At 42.3% G+C, this 9,353-nt stretch overlaps 1 protein-coding gene across 1 annotated transcript in view; it reads right to left on the reverse strand.

Annotated features, from left to right (window-relative positions):
• YWHAQ (tyrosine 3-monooxygenase/tryptophan 5-monooxygenase activation protein theta) overlaps nucleotides 1-9,164 on the reverse strand; it is a 31,192-nt gene extending 22,028 nt beyond the window's left edge. The window contains exons 1-2 of the mRNA XM_086325552.1: nucleotides 9,070-9,164; nucleotides 8,204-8,576 (exon numbers count right to left, since the gene is read on the reverse strand). Coding sequence (XP_086181678.1) covers nucleotides 8,204-8,497 — 294 coding nt within the window. The 5' untranslated portion in view covers nucleotides 8,498-8,576; nucleotides 9,070-9,164. The remainder of the gene's footprint in view (nucleotides 1-8,203; nucleotides 8,577-9,069) is intronic.
• Between the last annotated feature and the right edge of the window lie 189 nt (nucleotides 9,165-9,353).

Raw genomic sequence — 9,353 nt, forward strand, 5'->3', positions numbered from 1 at the left:
TTGCTGTTCCACAATATTTTAAAGTTTGTGCAAAGGGGTCTTAAGACCAAGAAGTTTGAGAACCACCACGCCAGAGTATAGTCAATTATGTAAGTCTTCCATTGCATTCTTTACCTCCATTAATCTACTTAGCACTTAAATAAAAGCAAAAGCAATGGTGCAGAGTCTATCAGTCCAGTCTTCTAAGTGGACAGCAATACCTTTCCATAAGTTCTCCTATCTTGAGGTCAACAAGACATGGGCTTCACTGTTTTGGGTTTTTTTTTATTTTTTGGCAGTAAAGGCATTCAACCACAGCAATGTAGAATTATACTGCTAACATGGCAACAGTGAGCACCTACTTACCCATTACCCATATCTTACCAATTAACCTTTGACCAAATTGCTTTATCATATATCTATACAATTCTACTTGTTTTTGTGTAAACTGAAGGTATCAGTACGTGACTGTCACTAGCCAATGTTTATTTTCTTTTGAAGTAAAAATTTATATACAACAAAATGTACAAACATTAAGCACATTCTTGCCAAGTTTCCACAAACACATATACATGTGTCATTCAAATCTGTATCAGCACAAAGACCGTTACAATCACCAAAGAAAGTTCCTCCATCCCCTGAGGTCCCCACTCTTCTGATTTTTCACCTAGAGACTACTTGTGCTTGTTCTAGAATTTCATGTAACTAGAATGACATTATGTACTTCTTCACTTAGCATGTTTTTGAAATTCATCTATATTACAGTATGTATCAATAGTCCATTCCTTTTTACTGCTGAGTAGTACTCTATGAATATACCACAGTTAATTCATTTTCCTAATAATGGACTGTTTTCAGTTTCCTGATTTTAAAACAAAGCTACTATGGTCATTCTTGTACAGGGCTTTTTCTCTAATGTAAAAACTTAAGAGCGGAAAATTTCTAGGGGAAAAAAACCTTTAAATCATGGAAAATCTCAAACATATACAAGAAGAGAGAACAGCATGATGAGTTCTCATTAAAGCCAGCTACTATTATATTAATTCACACACACACACCTGTTTCACCTTAACCCCTTCATACTATTTTGAAGTTGTAGATACCATCATTGTGTCTTTAAATACTTCAACATGTAAACAACACTTATAATCTGGTCCAATTATTTATTATGAAATAATCAAGAAACCTTCATTTGATTTACCCATGGATTAAGTGTTTAATTATTAAAGTAGAAATGAACTATAATTTTTCTTCTTTTCACATCTTTCAAATGATGTTTCTCTACCATCCCTCCTTGATACCTAGAAAGTCAATGGTACAAAGAAACCTGCTGTTACTCTGAAAGAACTAGTGCTAAACACAAAATCTGGTATTGATAAATATCATAAAGAAATAAACATCAATATGATCAAGCAGATTTCCCAATTGTCAAGCACTCTGAATTACCTAATCTCATGACATGGTTATCATTTTATAAGTGAAACTGGTGTTGTTCAGTCGCTAAGTAATGTTCCACTCTTTGTGACCCCATGAACTGGCTTCCCTGTCCTTCACTATCTTCCTAAGTTAGATCAAACTCATGTCCATTGAGTCAGTGATGCCATCCAACCATCTCATCCTCTGTCACCTCCCTTCTCCTCCTGTCCTCAATCTGTCTCAGCATCAGTGTCTTTTCCAAAGAGTCAACTCTTTGCATTAAGTGGCCAAAGTACAGGAGCTTCAGCATCAGTCCTTACAATGAATATTCAGGGTTGATTTCTTTACAATTAGTGGGTTTGATCTCCTTTGTTGTCCAAGGGACTCTTAAGAGTCTTCTCCAGCATCACAATTCAAAAGCATGAATTCTTTGGCCCTCAACATTCTTTATGGTCCAACTCTCACAGTCATACAAAATACTGGGAAAATCATAGCTTTGACTAGATGGACATTTGTCGGCAAACTGATATCTCTGCTTTTTAATATGCTGGTCTAAGTTTATCATAGCAAGTGACACCGTATATGAGAATTCAAAAAAAGTCTGATAACTAGCCCTTTGTGAGAACAAAGGTAGTCCTCATTACATTCTTAGGAGGTGAACAAGGAGGTAAAATTTCAACCCTTTCAGTAACTAGATTTTTGTTAACCTCAAACAACTATCTGTGCTGGAGAGGGTAATGGGAAATGGCGATTCTCAACAACAGCTGATGACAGTATAAACACACATAATTTTTTCCGAGGGCTATCTGGGAAAAAGCTGGAAATTTCATTTCCAAAAACTTAACTAAGTAAACTCTTGCATAAAGCATGCAACAAGGATGTTTTTCTCAGTGTTGTTTGTAACAAGAGAAAAATTGTTTACAATCTAAATGTTCAACAAGAGAAAAATTGTTTACAATCTAAATGTTCAATAGGGCATTAGTATAATTATATAACATCCAAATAAACACACTACAGAGTTTACATCTAGAAACACGTATGCCGAACTATTAATGGCAGTTATGAAAGGGAGGGAAATACTTGCCACTCATCAGTTCTAACTTCCACTTTCTAAATAGGTTTCACTATAATTTCAGTTGGATCCTTTTTCTCTGTGCCAAGGTTGGTTTTTTGGGTTTTTTTGTGTTGTTGTTGGTTTTTTTTTTTTTTTTTTTCTTAAAAAAAAAAAAAAAAAAGCTCAAGGCCTTAGAGGTAATCCTAAGGTGGAAATTCGAAAATACAGGGTCCCCTGAGTAACTGCCAGAAAGGTGAATTGTAGAGTTAAACAGCATACAGAGTGACAAAGAAATAAAAAATAACTGAGATCTTAGACAAAGGATTCTGACAAGATGCCAATATATTAGTAAGAACCTAAAGGACAGGTGTCATACAATTCAATACAACTTAACACTGCTTGTTTTATTTATGACCTAACCCAGAGTTCCTCAACCTTGGCATGCTATCATTCGGGTTGGGTAATTCTCTGTGGCAGGGGACTGATTCTCCTATGCGTTAAGTGATGATCAGCAGCATTTAGGCTTCTATTTACAGTATGTTAGTAGCACCTCCTCACTCCCACCTCAGTCTTGACAACCAAAAAACCTCCCTCCCACCCTAGTCTTGACAACCAAAAACACTATCTCCACAACTTGCCAAATGTCCCCTGGTGGGTAAATTCACCTGACTGAGAACCACTGATCAAGCCTTATATATCCGTATATACAATATTTCATTCCATTTCACTCTTCAGAAAGAACTCTTTAGCTTCAAGGAGTTTACATTTTAACAGCAAAAAAAATGCAAAAGTTTTAAAATGTTATTGCATTTTATTGAGGAGGGCATCAAAATTAAAGATCAGGTGAGTTTTGTTCACGACAGATCTACCCTCCCTCCCTCCTCTAACTTACATTTATCAAACTGTACAAATTCCTCAAAACACTGATCTTTTAGTCAGTTACTATGTTATTTAGAGCTAAATGTGTTTCACACAATTTCATCTGGAGTCACACCACCTGGATTCCTTGCTCTTCCAAACTCAGTTTTGTGACATCAACCAAGTTACTTAACTTCCTCATGTCCCTGTTTTCTTAACACAGTGTGTATATCAAGTTCTTAAAGCAGTACTTGGCATATAGTAAAAGCCCAGTAAATGTCAGCTATTACCTATTATCTTAACTACAAGCCTATAAAGACAAGCATCATCTTCACCAATTCACAGATAAAGAAACAGGCTGAAAGAAACTTGCCTAGAATCGCAAAATTATAAGGTTACAGAGCAGTGATCCTAAAATAGTCGGTCTTGACTCTAGAGCCCATGATTTTTCAGTCATGTCAGTAAGCTTACGTTGAGACTAACTATCAAGAACATACTGGTTTCTTACTTCAAAATAATAACTAGTACTAGACACATTTTCTATAAGACACTCATTTAGAACACAACTGAATTCAAATGTATTATGGAATTAAGGTAATAGGATTTACACACCAACAGAAACAACTTTCAGTTTCTATATATTTTAAGATCAGTCTTATGGACTCTGTGGGAGAGGGAGAGGGTGGGGAGATTTGGGAGAATGGCATTGAAACATGTATAATATCATGTATGAAACGAGTCGCCAGTCCAGGTTCAATGCGCGATGCTGGATGCTTGGGGCTGGTGCACTGGGATGGCCCAGAGGGAGGGTATGTGGAGGGAGGAGGGAGGGGGGTTCAGGATGCGGAACACCAGGTATGCCTGTGGCGGATTCATTTCGATGTTTGGCAAAACTAATACAATACTGTAAAGTTTAAAAATAAAATAAAATTAAAAAAAAAAAAAAAGAACACAGACCTTAACTCCTGAAATTGTTTAAACATTATACTGAAGCAATCTACTGAAATCAGTCTAATAAAAGACCATCAATACAGAAGGACAACACGGGGTTGTGAGACAGAGGTTACCTTGTATACTGCATTCGCTGAAGTGTCCTGTTCTTACTCCAAAGTAATAGAGTAAGAGTTTGTAAGAACTCCAAAGTTCTTACAAAGTCATGGACTTTGTACATGATGTTTGTTCCCAAGTCCGAGAAGGGCTCTGTATACTCCTTTGGTTTCTTCAATTTGCCCTTACCTCACACTCAAGTTCTTAATGACTCGTGAACACCTTACTCAATTTGTTAACCACTGCCTTGCTGTCATACAACTTATTAATCTTTTTTACTTAAACTTTACCATTTCCAACATTTAATAGGATCACCCATGACTTTTTCATCACCTCTTCCTAAAGGCATTTCACTGCAGTTGTCAGCTTTTCAACACTTTTTTTGGGGGGGACTGTATATATTGAATGTGTTAATTACTGCTTACAGCAAAGCGACTTATAGATATACACATACATTCTTTTTCCATGTCCTTTTCCATTATGGTTTGTCACAGAATATTGAATATAGTTCCCTGTGCTATACAAAGTTGTTTTTAACATTTCTTTAACAACTAACGACATGTTCTTCAACCTGGACTATAAAAACTACTCACATTAGAGTTGGAAGTCAGAGCACAGGTGGAATGACTGGGAGCATATAACTTTAATAGTCCGAGAATACCAGAATTGGAAGAAACAGAAATTTTAGCCCAACTCTCTGGTTTCACAAATGACAAAGACAGATAACTTGGTGACAGCTTCCTCTCTAACTTCTCTTAGATTCTACAAAGAACTTGGCCTTGACCATTTGGGTCCCGTTATTTCGTTTGCTCTTTAGATTACTTGCATTTCAACATTTTTTACTGCCTCCACAATTCAATATTCTCTCTCAATACAGTGATTATCAAAAAGGTTGAGAGTTGTCCACCATGTTCATTTTGAGTTAATAGTCCAAATAATTCCACCCAAAACTTACTCTATCAAAGAGAAAGACAAGACTGAAAATATCTACTTATGACCAAAATCCTGCCTATCTTCTATGTTACTCTTTTACTACTAGCCTCCTATAACACATCAGTGTCATCTACTTCCTCCACACCAAATTCCTCTTCCTGTTTACCAGAGGGGGGCAAAAAGAAAACCTAATCTTAGCACTCATGTTCAGCAATTTTAGATTTCATTTTTCTTTCCCCATTATTTAGATAGATTCCTTATTAAATCACTAATTTACCAATCTTCAGACTTGTTCACTAACCAACCCCTTTCTTATCTATCAGTTCAGATTACAAACTGGTAATCAGCACCCAAACTATGAACTAGATGCTGCCACCTACACATCATTCAAAAATCCACTATCAAATATGGAATATTCCCTCTGACATTCTCTTACATAGTTCCTACCCTCTTACGGGCTTTTCTACTACAATAGCTCTACACATACCCTGCTCTTCACACAAACCCTTTTCCATGAATAAGGCTGATCCTGTATATTCCTTCTGTCTGTTCTGCCTGAAATATTGACACTCCCATTCCCATCCTCCTCCTCGATGCTCATTCCAAAAGCCACTCCTTGTAAAGCCTTTCCTGAGGTTTCTTCTTCCTTCAAACGACAGAGCATTTTGTTCAGAACTGTCTGCTGGGAATTACATATTTACATTTGAGTACTTTCACATACACTCCTTTTTATAAATTACTGGAGGGCAAAATCTCCGGTTCTCAGCTTTGTTCTTCCCCTGCTGCTTAGCACAGTGCCTTGTACATGCTAACCTCTCAAACACAGCCAACTTGAAGATGGGCTTTCTCAGGATTTTTTGGTAAGTTGGCCAATAAGTCACAATTGGTTTCTTAAGCCATTTTACTAATAAAAATGTTTTATTTATACCCTGGCATCTGAACTCTTTCACTTAGTTTAAAAAACAGAAACAAAAAACCTGTCCTAATTTCAGGGGATCTGGCCTATTGAAACGATCTTCTTGGTCTCTCTTTGAAGTCACTTATCAACTAAGCAAACTCACCTTTACTTAAGCCATCATAAAAACTAAAATTTATAGGAGCCAGAAAATAAAACAAGTATTCCCGGTTAATTTGCTAGAGAACAGGAAAAATTCTGTGGTCATTCTGAATTGCTGCAGGGTAAGTAACAAACTCCAAAGAAGTAACAGCACAGAACAAGAGACTGAAATATGATGTGAGAGCGCCCCAAAGTAACACCTGTACAGAAATGCTTCTTGTTAACAGAGGGAGTTCTTACAGTCTTCCTTGATGACACGGTGGATGTTGCCAACAACTGCTACCACATGCTACTGAAGTCTCCAATCACTTTTATTTCTAAGTTGGCAAATTTTTTTAATGTAAGCAATTCAGTTTAAAAATCCTACATGCCTCTTCTACGCTAGGCAGGGAGTGGAAGACAGAGATGAACTATGACTTTCATAAAACAAAAAATCTCAGTATGGTTTTCTCCACTTTGTACACACTCTCAGCATTGCTTCCTTTCCCCCCTTACCAGCTATCTTCATCAGCCCAATTTTGTTCAGATCACCTATTATTTGTACTGGAAAAGGAGGTGAAAGAAAAAAAATCCTGCCCCATGAATTTGATGGAGCAAGGAAAAAAAGGTTGGGAGAGCAAGAGGTTATTATCCCCTCTTGTCCCTCTTGAAAAATCACCAATCTACAAGATGTGTCTTTCATAAGCCCATCTAAAACATGTGTAACAGTCACATCAAAAATTAGTAGCCCTCTTGTAAAAGTGGCACTGAAAACAGGTAACGACATCAGGTATTTCGTATTTTACTAGCAGACCCTTAAAAACATTCGGGATACAATGCTGGTACTGAAATTTTAAAATCTTACCTTACTAATCAAAAGATCCATACAATGACAAAGCTAAAATGTTCTTTCTCAGTAATAAGCGTGAATCATAGCAGTCACCCTGCTCCACCCAAAAGCCACCCTAGCTAGGACCGGACAGTTCAAAACCTGCTTACTCTATGCCAGATAGGAATTCATTTCAACACCTCAGGGTTTAAGTGTGGCTATGTAGCAGCAAGGAAACGTTATCCCGTACTGAAATTAACCAGGATACTTCATTCTTTTTATTTAGCTGTGCCTTTTCCACATTTAAGAAACTTTCCCCCTTCCCCGTTTTTGAGGAAAAAGCTCAACAGCTACTCTACTTGAAAAATGAACAATCTATTCAGATTTTCGAAGTAAATTTGCATTATTCCTAGGTTTGGGAGGAGAACCGACTTCACACTGTCACTATCCAAAAGGTCCCGCACTTTCTTTCAACGGAAGCCTGAGCCTATGAATTGATTAAATACATGTGAAGAACGGTTCCCAGATAGCCTCTATAAGCTGAGGAACGAGTTTCAGTCTGGTACCAATCTACTCGCACGTTTCAAAGTTACTTGGTGTGGAGCAACCCACTATCTAGGAAAGATCTACTTACCACTGGGGAGGAAGAAAAAAAAACCAAAAAGCTTCTTGATCTCAAGAACTGAAATGCACCAACCCACTATCTAGGAAAAGATCTACTTACCACTGCTGGGGGCGGGGAGCTTCTTGATCTTAAAAACTGAAATGCAACAACCCACTATCTAGGAAAAGATCTACTTACCACTGAGGAGGGAGAGGTGGGGGAGGAAAAAAAGCTTCTTGATCTCAAGAACTGAAGTGACACATCAAAGAGGCCAAAGCTAACCACCTCAAACACAGCGGCAGACCATCAGGCAAGCCCCGGCCCCCATTCCGTTGCCATGAAAGTCCCAGGGAGGGCCTCACACAAAGCTGGAGGGAAGGAGGGGAGGCCGCCGCCCCCCATGCCCCCAACTTCTCCCTGCACCCGGAGAAGGTCCGCGGGACTCACCAGGACCGTGGTGCAGATGGACCTCAGCTCGGACTCCACTTTCTCCCGGTAGTCCTTGATCAGCTGCAACTTCTTGTCCGAGGTGTCGGTCTTCTGCTCGATGCTGGAGATGACCCTCCAGGCGGACCGGCGGCCCCCGACCACGTTCTTGTAGGCCACCGACAGCAGGTTGCGCTCTTCGTTGGACAGCTCGGCGCCCTGCTCCGTCACGGCCTTCATGCAGGTGGCCATGTCGTCGTAGCGCTCGGCCTGCTCGGCCAGCTTGGCCTTCTGGATCAGCTCCGTCTTCTCCATGGGGGCCGAGGGAGCGGACAGCGAGGTCGAGCGCGGACCCGGGGGGCTGGCGCGGGGTGGGGGGGCGCGGCGAGGAGGCCTGAGGGCGGGCGCCGGGGTGGGGGGGGGGCGGCAGGAGGGCGGGGGCGGCGCCGTCAGACAATGCGCCCCGCCGCCCGGCCGCCCCTTTTGTCCATCCCCGCGCGCGCGGCCCAGTTGAATTTCCCTCCCCCCGCCCACGCTCCCCACACCGCGGGGCGCCCCAGAGGGTCTGGGGGGTGGGGGGGACGCCCGCCGAGCCGGGCTGCGCGGCCTGAGATAGAAGCTGAGGTGAGGTGAGGCGGGGGTGACGAGGAAGGGCCGCTCCCGCGCCCGCCTGGGGCCCAAGATGGAAGCGGCCGTTGGCCCGCACCTTCCCGCCGGAGCCTGTCCCTGAGAGCGGGCGTTGAGACCCGCCGCTCTCCCTCCCGCCCCCCCGACCCCACCCCGGGGAAGGCCTCCCGCCGGACTCGCAGGCCCGGCCAGACCCCCGAGGAGGGATTTCCCCGTCCCCCCAACCCGGCCCCGCGCCCCGGGGCGACCCCGGCGCTCACCTTCACGTCTCCGCGGCCGCGGCGCGAGTCCCACCTCTTGGATCCCTCTTCTGGCTTTAGCCGAGGACCCTCCCGTCTCAGCCTACCTCGGAGCCGAGAGGCGGGGCCGCCGCGCGGCCCGGCCCCTCGCGGCCGCCCACCCCCGCCAATGGCGCGCCGAGATGTCCCCGAGAGTTCCGCCTCCCTCCCCGCCTCTGGCCAATGAAGACTGAGCGCGCGGAAACGGGGGCGGAGGAGAAGGGGGCGGGGCGGTAGGGGGGAAGGGGAGGCTAGGAGGGTGGGTC

This window comes from Bos grunniens, chromosome 11 (assembly GCF_055505025.1).
Source record: "Bos grunniens cultivar Pamir isolate PY7600 chromosome 11, Bosgru_T2T1.0, whole genome shotgun sequence".
Lineage (NCBI taxonomy): Eukaryota > Metazoa > Chordata > Mammalia > Artiodactyla > Bovidae > Bos > Bos grunniens.